Consider the following 22,334-nt stretch of genomic DNA (forward strand, 5'->3'; position numbering starts at 1 on the left):
AGAATAAGAGCCATATTGGCCATCTACATGTGAGATATGCTTCCATTTATCATCTGTCAAGTTTTAGGTCAAACCCTCCTACCCAAACCTTGTGAGAGACTCCCTGACTAATGCATGAAAAATTGCCAGGAGTCCAAGACGGCAGGAAAACCCAGAAACACAAGATTTTGTTTAAAAGAAAGTGATTATGATATCGGTAACTATTGGTAACAATATATTTTCAAGGCTTCCACCTGAAACTTCTGTACATTATCATAACATTAATCAAAATAATGCGATTTGTTTCTCAGCTCAAATCCTTTATCTGGGCAATTTACAAGTCTTAAAAAATTAAGATTTGTACACTTATAAAGAATTTAGCCAGCACTTGTACTGTACATATTCCTGTGACATTTTGTTGTGGTTGTGTTTCAGTAGAAAAACACATATCTAAAACAGCATTTTGCAACCCTTTTCCTGGAGCTCACAGTGAATGGTGTTTGGTTTCTATGGGCTTGACTTTTTACTTTGCTGTTAATTGACCACTGATATGGAACTGACACCAATATGGTCATTTGCTGTAAATCATCAAGTCTCGTGTGAACAAATGTTGTTTGAAAGGCATCTACTGTGCAGTAAAAAAAAAAAAACCCCTCTGGTGAAAAGGTATATAGATCTGTAAGAACAGCGCTCCCTCAGAAACCAGAAGTGGCCTTTGTGGGTTAAGGTTGATTAATGCGGACCGTTCGGCTAGAGCTCAATTACCAACACCACCCTCTCTGTTTTTCTGCTGAGCTGCACGAGCAGAGCACATCAGCGAGGAGGTCAGATTTCAGCTCCCAAAGAGAAAGCAGGGGATGGATCATAGCATTGAATGGCATTTAAAAAAAAAAAGCAGAAATAGGGCAGGATTAAAGTAGGCGCTTCAGTACACTGTGGTGGAAGTCCCTCCCAGAAACAAAGAAGAATCACTGTGTCATCCCAGGTCCTCGTTAAGCACTTTGTTAAGGCGAGGAAGGTGAATGGAACTGATTAAGGAAATCCGGGGGTGGTGTCACTGGGGGGTGTCATTCTTTGTGGTAACCATGAACACCTGTTCTTGTTCTTTCAAAATAGCAAAACTAATGGCTGCTAGATGGCTGATACTGCAGAAACACTGTTCCAGCACATAAATGGGGCTTCACAGGATCTGGTATTGAACGCTAACCATGCTGTAAGAATCAGCAGTACATGCACGCAAAGCAGCGGTAGATCTGCTGTGGGTTTCTAATCAGAGCCCTTGCTGCCCACTCGGCACAAGAGATACACTTAGTCTACTGTTCTAATGATGAAGGTCCCCAAGGGAACTAATCACACTCTTATTGCTTATTGGGTGATGTCACAATCTGGACTAATATGTGTCTTTGATCTCTGCTACGCACATTCAGTGGAGAACGGGATTGTCCTCTCTCCAAGGAATTATAAATGGACATCGAAAATATGTCATATAATTATTAAATAAAGAAACCCTTCCTTTCTAGGTTGGCGAACACAACAGCACTCTAAAGGACATTCATCTGGTCCCCATAGCGCAGAGACCATTCCCTGGAGATCCCCAAACGACAGCAAACAAGCCCTTTTGGGTAGGGAGATATTTGAGTGTGTAAGCAAGGAAGCGAAGAACCTGACACCATGAATGTTACCAAAATATAACTAAGGAACATCACAGTCAAGAAGATCTGGACCACCAACAGTACCAGTGGTTGCATTCATGCCCCGCGAATGAGCTGTTGAAAAAGGTATTTCTTTCTGTTCTCGCAGTCCCGTTTGGCAGTAATGAAGCTAACAGATTATCCAGTAAGTTTAAGAAGCTGTACAGTACGTTTCACCTCAGGTTGTAGGAACTGTTGACATCAGTTGGCATGAATATGCTAGACCCTTATTATCTGAACTGAACAGATTATTTGCTCAGATTATTATTAATTATGAAAGTAAAACAGAAAGCTACAGCCAATTATAATCCTAACAGGAAGTGGTGCATACACATAAAAGGCGACCACCAATGTTACAGCGAGCAGGGTTAATGTACTTTTGTCCAGCACCCCTGTCTCGTCTCATCCCACTCCTTTCTGTAGCAATCAGATCCATGCTTTCGGGAATGGACTTCAGGATGCAGAGGCTACAAGGAAATTTAGGTCAATTCATTCCCTCTTGGATATATTGTGTTTCCTCCAGTTCTCAAATAGAATCAATATATAATGGTACCTCTTATCACACCTCCACAATACCTTGAATGACCAATATCTGCCGTCTCTTTCTGAGTACCATGGACTGCAGCATATAACTTTGCCAGTTGAGAATAGAGTAGTTTCCTTTGAAATCACGGTGAAAACTCTGTGCAGCTTTTTAAATGCTATTTTGTACTATTTGAGTGAGCTGTGTATATATTTTATGTAAAAATCAATATATTTTTCTTTAATTCATAGAACATGTGGCCTTACCTTCTGGCTGACTGAAAATTACCTTGTTTCTATCAACTGAAGCACCATTCTCATCTTGGAAATTTGGAGGTGAGGCTCAACCAAATTCATTCTTTCAGTAAGTGATCTTTCACACTGGAGATACACTGCAAAACAGAACATGTTGAAAACTTCAGAATCTACCCTTACAGAAATTAAATCAATGGCATGATACTGATTATACATTCTCAGTAAATATAACACTTTGCAATATATTGGCAAAATACAAATGATTGCTGTTTATAATATAACATTATAAAATGCTGTTGTTCAAATATTTAATTACATAATATATATTCAATATCTTGCTGTCTAGTTCTTGGGGGGGGGGGGGGGGGTATTTACTTAACAATCAGTATTAACAATACTGAAAAATATCTAAACCGCCATAAAAGGAGTAATGAGGATTTTGGTCAATACTTATTTGGTTTAATGTAGGTCTCCTCTCCTTGTGTAAGGTGCTAGTACTGCACTGCTTACAAATTCAGCCACTGATAGATTGCAGACATAATTCCTTACCTGACATTTTAAATTAATTTTTTTTATTAAAAATGAAAGCATTTCAAAGCGTCACATGCAGAGGTGTTAAAATGTATACCAAGATACAGATGTACGTGGAACTGACTTCCTTAAAAACTGTTTCACAGAATGAATAATTAGAAATCATGTGTCAAAAAGGAGACGTTTGTGAAGAGGAATGCAAGAAAGCAGACTAGATGACAGTGGCAGAGTGAGTCATAGGGGAAAAAACAGACAGGTCCACCCTGTGTGCCCAGTGTCAATATGTTTACCTGTAAACCAAAGACCCTCCACAGGCTCCAGGGCTGTCCTTCTCAGTCTGTGGTCTGTAGCGGTCAACATCCAAACTGTTTCAGGACACACACATATGCACGCATACACTGGCACACATGCATACACAGGCACACGCACACGCACACGCACACGCACACGCACACGCACACACACACACAAAAGAGCAGTGCCAAAGCTGGTCAAATAACATTGTGACACACCACTACCAGTCCTGCCTGCACTTGAATTTGTGCACAACCGCTATTTATGGCATACAGTACAAAACTTCAGGCTTCAGTTGGCTCCAACAAAGAGGGAAAAGCCCATGGATAACATTTGAAGTCACCATCTTTTCTCTGCCTATCATAGGTGATTGAATTGCTTTACTGCTTTACAGATTTTTCTGCTAATGAAGCTTTACAACACATACGCACAGAACATATGCACGCACACACATGGGAGCGGAAGGGGTTTGTGTTTACGTACCATAACCATCACAGAATGCGGTCCAACACCAAAACATTTGGCCTTAAAAATTTCACCTGATAAAAAAATTAATTAATTCACAGCTGCAGATACCATGAAATGGCAAACAACCACTGAATCATTTTGACATCATAGTATTTAATAGGATCCAAAACAAACAATACACATTCACATCATTTTGAATACAGTACATTTGGCACACAGTAAAATGCTTACGATGAGATAACACTAATGGATGGCAAAGAAATTCAAAATACACCCAAAAAGGAAACGTATTGTACATACAAAGCTTCACAATACAGAAACTAAAAATCAAATACTTTAAGTATATTATATATAATACATAGAGTACTATAATACACATGACACATAGCTGTATGTATTATACTACTATATGCACCAATGCATCATACTCAGTCAGACACATTTTTGCACTTAATTTAAGAGGTAATTCTTTAGCCGTTTATATATTTACTCAGTTTAACGCTTTGATGATTCAGCAACAGACCAAAATGTGTTTCCTATATATATAGTTTTTTTTTTCCTTTGACAAACTTTCTTAGACAAAAAAATAACAGAAGCAGAAAGACAGATCAGACTTGGCATAGAGCACGGAGGTTAGCAGGATGGACCAAGGGCTAGAGGAAGGCTGCAGGGGAAGGAGTGGTCTGATATCTCGCAAAGAAATAAAAAATAAAAATAATCATAGTAAAAATAATAACAATAAAACACAAGGGACCCAACCTCAAGCCAAACACAGACAAAACTGAGAAAACTGTAAACCTAGAAGGAGGTGGCAAATGATCCGGAATGGAGTTCACATGATAACAGACAGGAGGGACCAATGCCCAAACAGGTAATATGGAAGGAAACAAGGCGACTCAGAACATTCAGAAGAGCAGCTCTCAGCGACACAAACAGACAGAAACAGCACTTTCAAGGGGGCTGGATTCAGAGCGATTCATCTCTGTCTCTTTTTTTAACACACAGCTTCTCTTTTAAAATGATTTAAATTATGTGCATTTACTGTATGTGTACTGTGGGAACAAATGAAAAACAGAGAGGGTCGTGATGGATTATTCTCACTGATGCCAAGTTATGTCACAGACACACGAGGTGCATGATTGGCTATCAGTCTAAGTACAAGTGTGAAAATGTATTACATTTTTGTTATTGAATCAATGGATACGGTAGAGTTGGGGGTGGGGGTGGGGTTGAGGATGGATGGGGGGGTGGACAGAACACTGCTAGACGTCTCTGATTTTTCACCATGAACATGGTGACATCTGAAAAAGTTTGCAGCAGGAAATTGTTGTGGCCTCAGACAAGTAATCAGATTTCCTAGATCACGTCTGCCCACCAAGTCCCAGTGCCACAGCAAATTACTGTAACAATAAAACTGAGAGGGACCCAAAAGAAAATACTGTCATTACAAAAACAAAAATAAAATGAAGAGCTAGACTTTAATTGGTTGAAGTACAAATGTTTGGATAATACTGGACTGCAAACTTATTACAACTACCAAATAAAATAGTAAATTTGCTGTCCTGTCTAATGGTGTAGGAGACCAATACAATCCAGATTCATAACAAAACAAGTCATGAATGGAAACATTCTTTAAGAAAATACATTAAAAAATAAAGTGTGACATTTTGGCAAGCGGAATACCCTTTATAATTCCTAATGGCAGTACTCTTAATACTACTGCATGTAACAACAAAATAGATTCCCATAATGTATTGTATTGTGCTGACAAACTATCTTTGTACTGTGTATGGCTTCTGGTGAGCATTAGAAGGGCGGGGGGGGGGGGGGGGGGGCGGGGGGGGGTGACAGGATGGGACAGTGATTTGGAAGGGGAGAAGAGGGTGCGCAAGACCTGAGTGGAAAGCACTGAGAGACAGTGAACCATGGATAATACAAGAGACCTCCATTACCCCCCCCCCCCAACCAAAGCCACACCTGCTGCCAATGTGACCTCATACAACCAGCAATCCTCACGCCCCTTCATTTCTCCATTTTCTTCAATTTCTCTTTCTCCCACCATCCACCCTGACCCCCACCGTCCTCCCCCTGCTTTTTGGACAGGAATTTGATCCTCCTACATAAAGAGGGGCTTCCTCTTCAGCCCCCGCAGCAGCCCTATGGGATGGCCCATGCTAGTGAAAGCGCTGATAGACAGGCCTGCTGTTCCTGCAGGACTCTTTGGCATGTCAGGCTGTATGGTTGCTCTTCCCTGGGACAGTAGGAGGAGATAGGTGGCTTTGGAGTAGATACATATGTGCATTACAATAACTTTGCTGTACTACTTTTCTTTTTTGGAAACAAGACTAGTATCTGTAAGGGGGTGTTTACGCCTGGGAAGTGCATCAGGGCATTTTTGGTGGGTCCCATTGGCTGTCGTTTTGAGCCATTCAGTGACAAAAAAACTAATGACTGGGACTTTAAAAAAAGGGGGGGGGGGGGCAGATACTGCACAAAGCCCTGAAGTCCTGGAGGATGGAGTATGGTGGGGTGGTATGGGGTGAGTTGAGAATGGAGGCAACAAATCACTACAGAGAGACGAACAGAGAGTCAGAAAAGACCAAGCAAAGAAACAACAAAAAAACATCATGCATTAAAAAAATACAGATCAGGAGGGGGAAAAACAAGACAAAAAATCAAAATGAACAAAAACACATACAGAGTATTGCACATGGACATTGTATCTTTTTTCATAGACTAGTATTACACAATAATATAATATGCCTGACCATGCAACGGTTGATACCTCTATTTTCAAAGATCTTCACAGGCCTTTCAGCAAACATTATATACAAAGACTTGTCTGTACAGAGAGGGCAAGACACTGGGATTTAGGTGCTGGCTTTGCCACCCACGAAAGTGAGTCTTGTTGCATAGCATGGAAATCTTGCTAAGGATTTCAAAAGCTAAGCAACAAGACAATCCAGTAAAATCATTTAAAAAATGAACAAAAAAGACAAAATAAAATTAAACTGTTTCAAGTGGGCACTTCTACACACAAGCACGCACTCACATTCATGCTAACTCATGCACGACACACACAGACGTGCACACACGTCCTCATACACACATTCATGCATGCACACGCATGCACACGCAAACATACACACACACACGTGCGTGCACACACAAACAGAAATACCATATGAGGAATATTTAGAAATTAAACTACAATAACACTATGAGCATATCTACAGTAGGTAACCATTTTGTTTTTAACGTTTCTAACTTTGTTACATTGTCCACAAAAGTTACCCCAACACACAAAAAGGCATTTTACTGTACTGTACATTAACTATTGTCAGTGTTGCAAAATTTTGATCTACAGAAAAACTTTTCACTGGATGATTTCAAATTCTGAGCATCACATTTGGTGCTTTGGGTAGTGTGACCATATACATCTAATACTTTAGTACAATCACTGGTACTGTCAATTTGGTTATCGTAGTGCATTCTACTGAGAGAACCCGTCAATTCTGTGGCTACAAAGAGTTCTTACGAAAAATAGTATTTTAAATTTTTAACATTTTTTCTTACTTTCTTTGGGGATGATGTACTTTGCACAACAGGACTTCAATAAAAAAAAAACAACAAGAAAGGTGGTAGAACAAATTCCATACAGTTTAAGCTACAGAGAAGTGAGGTCAAGGAAGTCCAGCACTGGAAGAGTTTTGACCCTATTCAGACACTCCAGCCGTTCCTCCCAAACACAGCAATAAAGCTTAATATTTTGAATGGGGTTACTGAGTGTTTGGGGTGGCTGGCTTCAGTTTGCACACATTGCTAGTTGCTGGCGAATTAAGCTCAGCACGAAGGGTTTTCTCTGCACTCTGACTGGACACCAAGAACCTCCTCAGCCAATGGCTGCTCAACAGGACATTGTTCCCTTCTCATTTCGTGATGTTTTTGGTCCTTCTTTCCTTGTGGTAATTAGCTCTACAGAAATGTCTTACGAGCTGGAGCAGCACACTGCAGGGTTCAGGCCAGCTAATTCACACTATACTATCACTGTGATCATACAGGATGTGTCATACGGGACTCTTCAGTTAATTTCTACCTTTTGCAAAACCCAAACTCTCAAAAGCACATCCAGAGTTATAGTAGATGTACCACAATCAGCAGACAGCTTGCACAGATGAGGTCTGGGCGGTTGCTTTTGTGTTTACGGTTTCGTTATGTTGTTGGTTTGTTTGTCCTAAATTGAACCAGGGTTATGGTGGGGGGGGGGGGGGGGGGGACTTCCTTTACAGACACTCCTCTGCGCCACAGGTTCTAACAACTGAAAACGAAAAAAAAAAAAACAGTATGTAAGAGCCAGGCAGACAGAAAAGGTGGAGTGATGCCAAAAAAGGTCTGTCCTATTCTGTTCTTTACACAATTATAATACAAATATGTAGAAAAAGGAATAGAGGACACTGAACAGGAATGGAGTGATTGAGGGAAAGATGCAAGGAGGACGGGGGCTGCAGCTATGGTGATGAGCCAGCTCTGGAGTGGGTTCAGGAGAGGGACAGTTCTGACGCCAGGCCGAGGAGACTGCAATGCTGGGAGCGTGTGTATGGTGTGTGTGTATGGTGTGTGTGTGTGCGTGTCTGTGCGTGTGTGAACGTGTGAGTGTAAGTGTGAGTGTGCGTGTATGCGTGTGAGAGAGCATGAGTGTGTTGGGGGGAAGACAGGTTAAGGTGAATGGAAAGGCAGCTGGGGGCTGATGGTTTAGGAGAGGGTGTCCTCCCCAAAGTACGAGAAGCCCTTGAACTCCTCCTGGTTGATCTGTTTGATGATGGCGTCCTCCACCGGAGTCAGAACCGGCTCCTCGCGCGTGAAGTCCTGGTCAAAGTTGTTGACATCCCTTTTGGTTTTCTGTGAGGGGCAGAGGAAGAAGAGAGAGGGACTCAACCAAGAGCCAGAGACAGCTCATCACACTTGAGATGAAAAATTCTGTGTTCCTTCCTGTTCTACCCAACATATTCCCGTCGCCGCTCAAATGAACACGCTATGGTGTTCCGGAAAGTGACGGAATGTTCCTCTGTAATAATTATAGCAACGGAATTTTCAGTCTGGAGTGGCCTTGGACAAAAGGGACTCCTAAATGAATTCATGTATAAGGAATGTAGAGTTTGCCATTTTGGTTTCACGTAGTATATTCAACCAAGATCAAGGGGGGGGGGGGCCTTCCTGGCCCACCCACCCTTTCCACTGTATGAGGGCCTTTCTCTCATTATTGAATTCAACACAGCACTGCCTCCCTACTGCAGGCAACCATTATGACATCATCAGAAAGATTCTGATTGATACACAGTGTTCTGATTGAGCCCCATCTGTGCCACTATCTAACAGTTGTGTTTTAAAATGTGCCTCAAAGGCTGAACGTCTCTGACACAAAATAGAATCACTTACAGACAGCTAAGCACTGGGTAAACCTGCCACAGAACGTACGTCAGGCTTTCAAGACTACTGCTATTGTCGAGATAACAGTTATGGCTACCGTTTCTTTTCTTTACATGTACAAAATAGCAGGGTTTTTTTTTTCTTCACTCTTTCTCACTTCATAATTCACACGTCTAACTTCTCGGTTTGATTCAAGTTCTGGGCAGTTGCCAGGGTTACAGGGTTCACACAGAGGTCACACTATGGGGGTAACCGCAGACCCTTATAGGCACAGACAGCCTCTGTTTCACCTCTCCCATACCACAGCAGCGCAGGTGGGGAGACATCGGCAGTGGCACACGAGCTCTCCACACACACCCACGAGTGCGCTCTCCCTGCCGCAAGGCACTGTGAAAGAGGAAGGCTGGCTCGGCCGCTGAGGTACTTTCACTTTCTGAGCGCGCAGATACACCCTGTGCCACAGGAACCTCGAAGTGTGTGTGTGTGTGTGTACATGTGTGTGTGTGCATGTCTGTTTGTGTGTGTGTACGTGTGTGTGTGTGTGCATGTCTGTGTGAGTATGTGTGTGTGTGTGTGTACATGTGTGTGTGCAGGTCTGTGTGTGTGTACATGTGTGTGTCTTTGTATGTCTGTGTACGTGTGTGTGTGTGCATGTCTGTGTGAGTATGTGTGTGTGTGTGTGTGTACATGTGTGTGTGCTGGTCTGTGTGTGTGTACATGTGTGTGTCTTTGTAAGTCTGTGTACATGTGTGTGTCTTTGTAAGTCTGTGTACGTGTGTGTGTGTGTGTGTGTGTGTGTGTGTCTGTGCGCACGCACACGCTCTCTTGCATAAGACACTCACAATGCGGGGTTTGAAGGGCGGTTTGATCCGCCTCTGCTCCAGATGGACCCAGTCGATCTCCTTGAAGAAGGGGTGGGCTTTGATGGCCTCCTCCCCTCCCTGCGCCACCACGCAGCCCAGCCGCTTGTTGGGGCTCTTAGTCATGAACTGCAGAGCGGAAGAGGGGATGGGGAGAAAGGTGAAGAGTGAGAGGGGGATGGAGGGTGAAGAGTGCAGCAAGAAGAAGCTGGTGGGAAGTCTGCACGACCCCCTTAGCTGCTGCCCTCACACACTCCTATGGGGACGCGTCGCTAATATCGGAAAGATTCCATTCAGCTTCATTTTAGCTCCCTCCCTCTCCTCAGGGGTGATCAACCGGTCATATGCAACAATCGCCTCTTATATAATCAATACGACCCTTTTGACTCACAGCCATTTCAGCTCATGTGATCACCATCCTGTGATCAGCTCTAAGGATGTGATCCCTGTTATGTGATAATCCCTGGCTATTTGACCACAGATTTTGTACAGTAACCAGATGGAAAGCTTTCAATTTGCTTATTTTAGGAGGTTTGAGTGTGGGTAAAATGAGTTTCTGCTGCAATGTTACTTCATGAATATTCATAAGCAAGGATGCCCAGGGACAGAAAATCCATTGGCACCGAATTTTCACCGAGTCAATAATATTCATTAACTGAATCAAATTGGAATGTTCCATCTCCAGGGGAAGAGAGAGAAAGAACACTCAAGAAGAACCCAGACCTAGTCGGGTGGTTTGTGTAAATAATCTGAGATTTTATGTTCCCTAGTCCTGTGATCTACCTTGATCGTGTAATCTCAACATGATCCCCATCACGAGACCTCAGGGGTACTTTAAGTGAAGTTAACACTACTAAAATATTTGTTTGCTATTGTCTTTTTTTAATACTAGGCAGCAGGTGAATATAGACAGACAACAACCTGTGCGTCTCATAAATCTCATGGTCATGTTACAGGAAAGGTCCAGGGGTTGCTTGACATTTCGTGACCAGGAAGATCTTTTAAGTCATGTGATCCACACATGAACGAGATGGATTGGGTTGTGACTGAGCAATCCAAGACAAACACGACTGCTTTCCCACAAGGCTTTAGAGAAAGGAAAAGCATAGCCAAAGTAAACTCAGGACATGTTATGGAAATGGAGCCATAAAGCCCAGAGATGCACACACACATTCACTCACACACACAAGCATGCACACACACACACATACACACACTCACTCACTCACTCACTCACTCATACACACACACACACACACGCTGACACACTTGGACACACACACACACACACACACACACTGGACGGAAAATGTGCAATCACAATCCCTACGTGGAGCTTCCTGCAGTGGCTCTAGGGGCGGGGAGTCGGGGGGAGGGGGGGTGGGGGGGACCAACGGCTTGTCAGGTTGCCCCCCGAACCTTATCCCCAGGATTACGCAATCCAAAAAACCACCAATGAACACAAACAGTTTGTTCTTTTCCCACAAGAAGTGTCATTTCTCCCAGGATCACTTTTCACTGCAGCCCCTGGCCCTGCGAACTCCAGCTCAACTCCCCCCGCACTCCGCACTTAGCTAATCAGATACAAATTAATCAGAGACGGAGGGAGAGAACGCACCGGGAAGGGAAGAGGAGAGGAAATCAGGGGAGGAGAAGGGAAGGGAGGAGAGGAGGCAGAGGAACAACAGAGGGAGAGGAAATGAGACAGAGAGGACACATCAAGCAAAGGAGCTGCACATGTATATTAAAGAAGCACAGAAAAAGGAGGAGGAAGAGGAGGAGAACCAGAGCAGCTGGGGGGGGGGGGAGGAGGAGGAGGAGGAGAACCAGAGCAGCTGGGGGGGGAAGAGGAGGAGGAGGAGTACCAGAGCAGCTGGGGGGGGGGGGAGAGGAGGAGGAGGAGGCGAGAGGCAGATGGAAAGAGGGAGGGATGAGACAGAAAGAAAAGCAGAGAGACAGAGATGTGGAGCAGGTATAGGGCAATGCTGAGGCAGGGCGGGGGGTTGGGGGGGGGGCACGCTGGTGGTAAAGAAAGGGAGAGAGGAAGACCAAACTGCTGACCGCTTTGAGGATGCCGACGGCCTCCTTGCTGAGCCACACGGGGTAGAGCACGTCGTCGTGCAGGATGGACTCAAACAGGTCGTCCTCGTTGTCCGCTTCGAAGGGCGGCTGGCCGGCCATCATCTCGTACATCAGCACCCCCAGGGCCCACCAGTCCACCGACGGACCGTACTCCAGCTCCTGTAGGATCTGAGACAGGGAGGGGGCACAACATTAAAACACCCTGAAAGCGTTAAACAAACTCTGATACAGGACATATTACCTTCACAGAGTAAACGTGATCCCTGCTGGTCCCACAGAAACTCTGCTGTACAGCAGTTGGTTTAGCACTTGACGTTTTACTGTGCACGACACCCTGCCACACAGTTTAGGCTCAGAGGGGACCAATGAATGATCAGCAGTTGCAACTGAGGAAAGAGGCCTGTTTTTTGAGGAGGGGGCGGAATGGTGGGAGAGAGGGGCACCTCAGGGGCGATGTAGTCGGGGGTCCCGCAGAAGGTGGTGGTCGTTACTCCGTTCAGGATGCCCTCTTTGCACATCCCGAAGTCGGCCAGCTTGCAGTGGCCCTCGGCATCCAGCAAGATGTTGTCCAGCTTCAGGTCTCTGGAGAGGGAGACAGAAACAGAACGGAAAGTGGGCCTTCGGGGGTCAGAACCGAGCAGGCGAGGTCAAAGGTCAGCCAGATCTGGAGCTGACCAGGGAACAAGAATCAGCAACAGTCCACCCTTCCCAACACAAAAACAGAGAATGTGCTGGAGTGTCAGACATTAGTGTCGGACCGAGCAACCCTAATAGTGTTCCCCCGCTTTTCTTAAGCATGCTGTATGCATAGACAGAACCGTGTTAGGGAGGGGTCTCTTGTCAAAGTGGTGAGAATCCAGGGAGAGACAGCTATGCATAGCTGAAGTTGTTGCTATGCGTGCGAGGCAGAGACAGGGCGAAGATTCTGCATCGTCATTGTGGCTGAGGAGGGCTGATGTATGGTAACTTAAACCCCACATACATTCCAGATATCAGGGATTCTCACGAGGTTCTGCTTACGTCAGGTACAACCTGAACTTTTGAGCGCTTAGCTACAGTACACTAAATTCCAAGGATTGACATGCCCAGAATACAATTCACATATATCAGGACATCGGACAGTTAGAAATAAATTAAGAGGTAATTTCTTCTTTAAAATTTTTAAAATTTAAATCGCATAAATCAACCACTACCAGATGGCCTCCACCCTCACGCTACTAGTCGTGCAGCCACTTCTCCACATAAGCAAGGGAGGCGAGCTGGGCGTGGCTCCCTGTGAGATACTCTGGCTTGACAGTATGTGAAAGACTTTCTACATATAAATGACTCAGGATTGAGACTCTTTACATGAATCAGAACAGCATTTCAGAGGCCTTGGAGCTGGCTATACAGTAGCTTCCTCTCCAGGCTGCCATCGTGCCATTTAAAAAGGGACTGAAGCAGGAAAGCACAAATATCAGAAACTGAAATACTCATACACACATCTGTATAAAAACATAAAAACACGGTTTGTATGTTTCTGTATGCCTCTGAGTATTTCTTCAGAGAGTAACACTGGGCCTCTTCCCCAGGACAGACCACCCAGGCTGACTCTCACCCCCCCCACTCTGTCCCAGCACAGTGGCACCACTGCCCAGGCCCAGCGCAGCCATAACAGCGCCCTTATCAGCCCCAGAGCGGCAGACACTACCCCAGATGACCAAGAGGGACTGGGAGCCCTCTGCTCTCCTTTGGGCCTGTATCTCTGGGATCTGTGCATTCTGCTCCGACGTGGGCAAAACGCACACATGCTCTCTCTCTCTCTCACACACACACACACACACACAGACAGACACACTCACACACATACACACATGCACGCGCGCACACACACACACACACAGACACACACACACACACACACACACACAGACAGACACACTCATACACACATGCACACACACACACATGGACACATACACACATGCACGCGCGCGCACACACACACACACATACACACATGGGCACACGCACACACATGCACACGTACACACACACACACATACACACATGGGCACACGCACACACATGCACACGTACACACACACACACACATGCACGCGCACACACACACACACACACACACATACATACACACATGGGCACACACACATGCACACGTACACACACACACGCACACACATACACACGTACACACACACATGTGCATACACACACACACACACACACATTAACAATACAGGTTCACTACAGAGGGTATAAAATATCCTCCACTCTCAGGGAGGCCTGACTGGCAGGGCAGAGAAACTCAGTAGGTAGGTAATTACACACAGTTCTGCAACACGACACCTGTCATTAATGAAACAATAAGGCGGTCGCCTCACCCAGAAAACAGCTCAAGCTACCAAATCTCAGTCAGCACTGACGCACACAGGACACTAAGCAAGGTAGCTACGGGGGGGAGAAGATGCACAACGCTGTTTTTTCCTTTCCAATTCTGACCTCATCAACATTGGCAACGCCAACAATGATTTTATTTTATGGTCGCGTGAAAATGCTTTCAAATTATAGTGCTAAAGCCCCCCCCCCATTATGCCACCGGCCCTACCAACCATGTACCTACATCAAGTGGTATTTTGTAAAAACAGCAATGCAACAGGTGACCAGAGTTAAAAATGTCAGTTCTGTGCTTGCAACACACATATTCATATTGAGACATATTCACTGTACGTTGATCAGTTATTGTGGACGGCACTTACATGACTTTATTAATTTTTTGCATACATTTTTACAATGAGGTAAAGCACATCTGTGCAGCACTGCCAGGTTCCCAATATGCATTAGCTGGCAAGGGGCAGCATGGACTTCCTTGCAGAATGCCCAGGCCACGTGGCCAGGAAGTCTATGTGTAGTTTGTCACAAATGTCACTGGGTGCATGCTTCGTGTGCTGGAAATCACGCAAGGTAACCCGTACAGGGACAGTTTCGGGAAGTCATGACTGACAGTACGAGCAGAAATAATGATTCAATTAAGTTATTTGTAAAACAGGAAAATACGTGTCAGGTAACTGTGTCCTCCCCAGTTTTTTCCTCATTCAAGTGAGGATTAAACAAAAGCAAAGAAAACAAGCACTGAATCATTTGGTTACTGACCACTGTTCTTGCTCTGTCAGTACGGTGAAGGCTATGAACTCAAGGATGTCCTCTGAGACATCACTAAGTCTAAGGGTGCGACCCGCATACATAGACAGACAGACAGACAGACATACATACATACACACACACACACACTCACATGCATGCACACTCAGACATACACACAGGTAACCAATCACATAAATATATCAGATGCTATAAGTCACACACATACATGGGTAATAAAACAGCCAAGAAAAATACACACCACAAAAATACACACTGCATAAACTACAAGAACATAGACATGTGCTGATAACATACAATCAAATCGCTCACGAATAATGTCAAACAAGAAAGTACACAGCAATGGAACAGTCACATGCAGATGGACAGAGATAATAAGCTTGATTTTTGAGTGCAGACACAGGTTCTGAAGCTGAGGTGAAGTGTGTGTGTGTGTGTGTGTGTGCGTGCGTGTGTGTGTGTGTGTGTGTGAGAGTGCACGGGGGAGATTGGGTGTACCTTGGAAACAGCAAGAGAGGAGAAAAGATAGATAAGAGCAGGGCGATGAAAGATTACAGGAGGAGGTATGAAACCAGGCAGGTCAGGGTTTGATGGTTGATTGCTGAAAAAATGTCAACATCACTAATGTCAACAGCACAAATGTCATTCAGTCTAAGGTGTCTTTGTGAAGCAACTAGCCTAAAGACAGAGGCAAGGTGGGGTGGGGTGGGTTGCGGTGGGTGAGGTTATGTAAGTGTTCTATTTCAGAGAGGCCAAAAAAGGAAAGGACGTGCACTGCACGTTTCAGCGTATTAAAAAAAACAAAACTTTAACATCCGTCCTTTCCACGGTGGTAATTCGGGACCATAATTCAGTGTTCTAAGAACTGTTAATTGCCATGGTAACAAATCTACCTCAGAGAACTAAAGGGCAATTCTGAACTGCAATGTATTTTTCAAAGTTTCACTGCTCTGTCATCCCGCTTGTACATCTCTCTTCTTTTTCGCCCTGCTCATCTTTCACTGCCATCTTCTCATCTCCATACCATCATCTCACTCTAAATATCCCCCCTGGTCTCCGTGTATCTCTCTACCCCTCATCTTACCTCATCTGTTCATGTCTCCTAGTCATGTCTACCCTGCCATTATCCTCTGTAGGGATTGTGAGCAGTTTAATGACTTTCCATTTATTTTCAGAACTGAGTCATGTTACATTTGAGATCTCTGATCTCTCACAAGTGGTCATGTAAACGGATGCAGAACTCTCTCAGTCTCTCTCTCTTTCTATTTTCCATTGCCCTGTTGCAGTCATTTCGTTCTGAAGAAGAGATTTGCGGAAGAAGTCAAAATCGCATTACTCCCAACAGTACTGCTGAAAAGCCCATTCAGTCGTTCAAAGAAATCACCCAACTTGTCCGTCTCTCGAAGAGCTCTGCCGAAAGAAGTGAACCAGGAGAACCGATCACAAACACCTTCACTCAGGAGGCAACGGGGATTATCATTAGCAGCAGATTATCGGAAATATTGGCCAGAAGAACAGAGCCAGGCGTTGGAGGGTTCCATTCTCTATACTGGCAGGGGGGACAGCACACACTGCCAAGCGTTTGGGATAGTGCTTTAGACACTTGCACTTTCAGTGTGCCATATTAAAAGGCACGTAGGTTTATCTATGAAAAGTAAACCACAGAGAATGCAGTTACAGACCCCACAGACCGGGGTCAGGTGTTTTTGCCTGGTTCGACCAACCAAACATTACCTCTAAGTACACCAGGGCCCTGAATTTACTGAACATTTCTTCAATCCAAGCTATAAATTTAATTTAAATGATTGCACGTACAAAGTGAAACGATAATTGCGAGGTAAACAATGGTGATGGTTCACCTCCCTGCAGACTCTTCCGGGAGCTGAAGAACTACTAGAATAAGAGCAAATGTAAAATTTGTTTTCCCCTGATTTCCTCTTCATGAAATACGATGGAAATTGAAGTGGTTAAATTTAAAATGGTGGAACAGGAAGATTGAAGAGGAAGCGAGGCACAATTAAGCTCTGGAGAACAGCCCTCTCCAGGGGGGGCTGCATTATTGGCTGAACATGCGAACGCTTGGAAAGAACACGACTCATTTTTCAAAATGCACATAAATAACATCCATAAAAACTCAGCGCTTCCAGGACGTTTAACAGATATTTTCGGCAAATGTTTGAAAAAAAAAACGGTAAAGCATGTTCAAACGCACGCACGCAAGCAGAAACACGTGTGCACACGCACATGCATGTACACACACACACAGACGAAAAAGGGAACTGCAATCAGACCCAATTGAAAGCATTTCCTGTGTTCCATGTTAATCTTGAGGAGTGATATTTTTCCATTACGTACTCAGCCCTCCGCACCCTCCACCAGCACTCCCCCAAGTCCACCCCCCCAATTCCCTCGCACAAACAGCTGCTCCCCACTTTGCCCCCACCCACCCAACCCAGGTGAGGAAGGAGCGTATGTCCCTCTGTCTCTCTTTCATAGACCCCACCACACCTGCCGGTCACCCACTTTCCCCACCTATACAATCTGTCTCTCTCTCTCTCTGTCATGATGGCATATGTGAGAGAGTATGATGGTGTGTGTGAAAGAGTATAGTGGTGTGAGTGAGAGAGTATACTGTAATAGTGTATGTTAGAGTGTACAATGGTGTGTGTGAGATCAGGTATGATTTATAGCCTATAAAACCTCTCATATGAATGGTCTTTGAATCTGGTGCAAAGGTTTGACTTATACAAACAAAAGAAAATTTGGTACACTTCAAAAGAGACTTGCAGTAAATCCCAATGAGACACTTTCCTTCACCATCATCATCATCATCTGCGAGCAAAAGCTGAACTGCAGGCAAATTCCAGACCAAACTGAATTTCACATACACTTTAAAGCTGAAGGAGCCAGGGGTCTGGGCAGGGGTCTGCACTGAACCCTTCTTCACCTAATCTCTGACTACTGATCAGAGCTGTTTTATCGCATTCAACCATTTTTGTTTTCATACAAATTTTAAATGACTATTTTACAGTTTTACACAAAAGTAACCACACATACAACCAGGAGGCAAAATCATGTGTTTCAGACACATGACGAGACAGACAAATGCACCTGGCTTGAGCTACTGCTGCACATAAAGCCCAATCCGCAATCGAGGTGGCAAGACAGGCTCCTGTAGAAGACTACCGCTAGAGAGAAGAGGGGAGAGATATTACAGACATGATATGATGCTGACCTAAAATTTGTGAACTCCTGCTTTTTGCTACCATGTCGTCTAACTTATCGTTGTACCGCAAGATGTGTGTCCCTGTTAGTGCCGTGCTGTTTACAATTATTTGTTACGTGAAATATGTGCTCTGATTTGTTATGTGAAATATGTGCAGCTTCAAGTAAATCATGTGATCATGTCATTCTATTGTTAGAAACTTCACCAAAAGCGAACTCCACCAGATGTGGCTCCATGGCGATTACAGTGAACTGAAACCGCACTGAACTCAATGTGTGTTTGTGTGTGCGTGTTTGTTTGTGTGTGTGTGCGAGAGCGAGAGAGAGAAAGAGAAAGATGAAGAAAGCGAGAGATAAAAATAGGAACGTGAGCTGGCATGACCCGACCGCCAGGTATACTCCGATAAAGCCGGGGTGAAACAAGGTAACCAAAATATTGTTTCCTCCTTTTTTATTTTTCTCCCCCCCCCCGTGTCCCTGCCCTCCTACGCTCTGCTCTGATAGAGATGCTAACCTGCAGGAGTGGGTGGGTGCAGGAGGGCAGAGCGGCGGCCCTTCGGTCTGCAGACGGCCCGCGTGGAACACGCCGGGCATTCAGAACGTCTGCGCTGGCATACGGGCCGCTGCACTTCCATGGCACGGCGAGTCGGGGCAGGCCAAACGAGATCAAACTGCTACTTTCTTTACAAAAATGTTTTTTTTTAAAAAAGGTACACCGTAGTGGTGAGACCATACAGAGTGTTCCCAAAGTTGTTTTGAAGTTGGCATGCAGGAGCTCGGGTCATGGGAAGGGTACAGGAGTTCATGCCGGGTAAATGTGCCAGTGCGCTCACACGCCCCAGAAGGCAACCTGCATGACCGCATTACCCGCATTGCCAAAATAATGCCTGCAAAACAGCCAGGCTGTGGTACTATTTAAACCAGGCACACCAGAAATATCACTTAAGCATGGACAGATAGGGAATATACTCAGCGTACTCTGAAGGCAATGTGAAGGAAGTAGAAGCACGTTCCCGTATTCTAATTAATTTCCCTGCAAGTAGCATGTGGGCGTGTGTGAATCTCCCTACTGTGCTGACTGATGAGATAAAAAAATAAAAACCAGAAGACACAGGACAGCAAAACGCTCTTGGGTGAATTCTTAAGGGTAGGTGACACCGTGTCCCGAGGTGTATTTTAAGTTGTCTCAGGATCGCTGGCAGCGCTCTCAGGTTCAGAACCACCACTGCGTTGCTCCGTTGAGGCACGGCCTGGTTCATAAACACAAGGCTGGCCCCCGGCAGGGCCTGCGGCTCACAGCCCAACCCGGTTTCCTCCCTGAGAGTGAGCTCAGAGAGAGCCAGCCTGCTCACGTAGCACAACCCCCCCCTATCTCCCCCCCCCCTTTCCATACCCGGCGTCTGCTCGACGCCCCCCCGGCCTACGCGAGTTCCAATTGTTTCCCACTTTTATTTCCCCCAAAGAAGGTTCTAGGTGGAGCACCTAACACCGCAGACAGGGGTGAGACAACAAAACCGGCTTCCCAGCATGCACCGCTGCCCCGCTCCTGCCGGCTGGAGCCCGGCCAGGAGCGGCCGCTCCTGTCGCTGTGCCCGTCGTGCCTTTTTGGATCGCTGGGCGTCCGATTTGAGCGGGACGCAAGAACAGCCAAGCTTGATTAGCCATTATGTTCTTTTCATACAGCGCACAATTCAAGCTGTTGGGGAGTGTTTCCTGCCCAGTGCGCCGGACTGGAGATAATCACCCTGCGCCAGTCCTAGGAACCAGCAGCTAACATCTTGAAACAAAAAAACTAAAAACAAAAAGGCCCCACAAAATCAGGGGGTGTGGTTTCACCAGCTAGAACGGGGGGGTGAGAGGGCGTGGCCCCACCACACCCTCCACTGCTTTTAACGTCCCAGGGCTGAAGTAAGCAGGGACACAACAAGGAAAGAGGAAGGAATAAATCTGAGATTGATTCACTTGCCAGATGACATGACATTCATTGTATAATAAGTAAAGAAATAAATCGTACATGCGGTCACAAAAGGAATTCCCGACCCCTTCCAGTTCCATTCCAACCTCTTCATGGAATGATTACTCACGGCTAAATGTTTCTTAGCTGTAGGTGATATCGAGCACAGTTACACACATCCCGCTGAATTACATCATATCATTCAACTGCTGGGTGGACACCCTTCAATAAAACTGGCTTAGTGGCTTTATATAGCTTACCTTGCGCATATTCCTTACAATAGCATCAGAACCCCTATAACTGAAAGCATTTTTGTAAGCAAGTTCTGTCATAAACATCAAATAAAAGCCAAAAAAGCATTTATTTTGAACGTGGCTGCAACAAATGTTCTTAACGTAAAATCTGAGCTGTTTTAATGACGTTCTCCACTACTGCATGTTTTTTCCGTCATGTTCTCCACGACTGCACGTTGCTCTGGATGTGCACATCTGCCAGGTGACTTTAATGTAATGTAATTAACGGAGGCAACAGATCCAAGGTCTCTGCATTTGCAGTGGGAAAAAGTAGCCAAGGAGGTTCCAGCAACAGTATGAAATGACATCCTTTTTTACGGTTCCCTTTCCACACCAGAAAGCAGTGCGCTTCAGTCTGAGCGCAACTAAAACCAAAGAAAATTTTTTATTTTTGGAAGCTTTTCTGAAAACTTGTAAATGACTAAGACTAATCAGCAGTGAATGAGCAGAGATCTTCACAGGCTGTGCGGAATCAACAGAGCCACGGCCGCAGCGTCACCCTCCCATTGTGCCCCATTGTGCCCATGTGTTCCCGAGCCGGCAAATAAGGTGGAAAAGCACTTCTGGTTGCACTCCACCGTGATAAGATCTTTTGGGCTTTTCAGCGGGGACGCCATGGCAACCCGCTCGTGAATGAGGTGAAGATTTTTCCTCCGCGCAGCAGGAGCTGATTATAGACCTGCTGGTAACGCAGGCATGATACGGACCCTCGAGCACACAGCGTCCAAACAAACATCCCATTCTCCGCTCTCAAATGTCTGTCAAGAGCCTTTTAAAGCAGCGCCGGGGCCTTTGTGCGGTGAATGAAGTTCTCGTGAACCGGGCCGAACCCGATGAGAGATTTTGCTTAATGGCGCGGCGGGGGCCGCCGCCACGAACCGCCGCGGCGGAGTCCGAGAAGCTACGTGACGATCCGTTCAAACGCAGAGACGGCGCGGCGGGCACAAACGAAGGAGCCGTTGCTTAAAAAACAGGCCGCGGGTGACCCACGACCCGTCCGGCCACAGGCTGTTTCGCTCCTCACGGGCGCAAGCGACCTGCTCCTGTGCCGTGACCGCCACTCACCTGTTAACCAGCTTTACACGTCAGTAAAATCGACTCCTGGGCCCAGGAAATGGAAGCTGAAGTCCTAATTGGCCGAGAGCACAAGCGAAACACTGAAAGGACATTGCGCCTGGGACTCTGGAGTTCAGTTCACTTCCGTTAAATTTCATTTGTTTAGCACGTTTTACAGAGACACTGCCACAGATGATTTACAGTGGGCCACCGATGCTTCACAGTGGGAATAAAAAAAGAAATTGGGCAAAAATCCAGGCCTGATCCCCCAAAAAGTGAGCAACGGGTGTAAAAAAAAAAAGCTAGCTATAGAAGGAGAACCCAACCTCTGCTGGCCGGCCTGGTGCAATAGCTAAGATAGAACGAATGGTAACAAGCGTAAACAGGGATCTAGCAGAGCAAATGATAAACTCGGTTGGGCAGGTTAGAGTCATAAGTGATTAAACTGGCTGAATCATTGAGATTACTGCATGGTAGTTGTAACGCTCATCGCTGACTGCGCTACATATACGCGACAGCCTGTGGTTAAACTCGC

General features: G+C 45.4%; 1 protein-coding gene across 1 annotated transcript in view; it reads right to left on the reverse strand.

Annotated features, from left to right (window-relative positions):
- Positions 1-3,873: 3,873 nt before the first annotated feature.
- LOC118218235 (protein kinase C epsilon type) overlaps positions 3,874-22,334 on the reverse strand; it is a 107,798-nt gene continuing 89,337 nt past the window's right edge. Inside the window, exons 12-15 of the mRNA XM_035400769.1 lie at positions 12,553-12,691; positions 12,089-12,277; positions 10,010-10,156; positions 3,874-8,639 (exon numbers count right to left, since the gene is read on the reverse strand). Of these exons, the coding sequence (XP_035256660.1) occupies positions 8,493-8,639; positions 10,010-10,156; positions 12,089-12,277; positions 12,553-12,691 (622 nt within the window). The 3' untranslated portion in view covers positions 3,874-8,492. The remainder of the gene's footprint in view (positions 8,640-10,009; positions 10,157-12,088; positions 12,278-12,552; positions 12,692-22,334) is intronic.

Source organism: Anguilla anguilla, chromosome 18 (assembly GCF_013347855.1).
Source record: "Anguilla anguilla isolate fAngAng1 chromosome 18, fAngAng1.pri, whole genome shotgun sequence".
Lineage (NCBI taxonomy): Eukaryota > Metazoa > Chordata > Actinopteri > Anguilliformes > Anguillidae > Anguilla > Anguilla anguilla.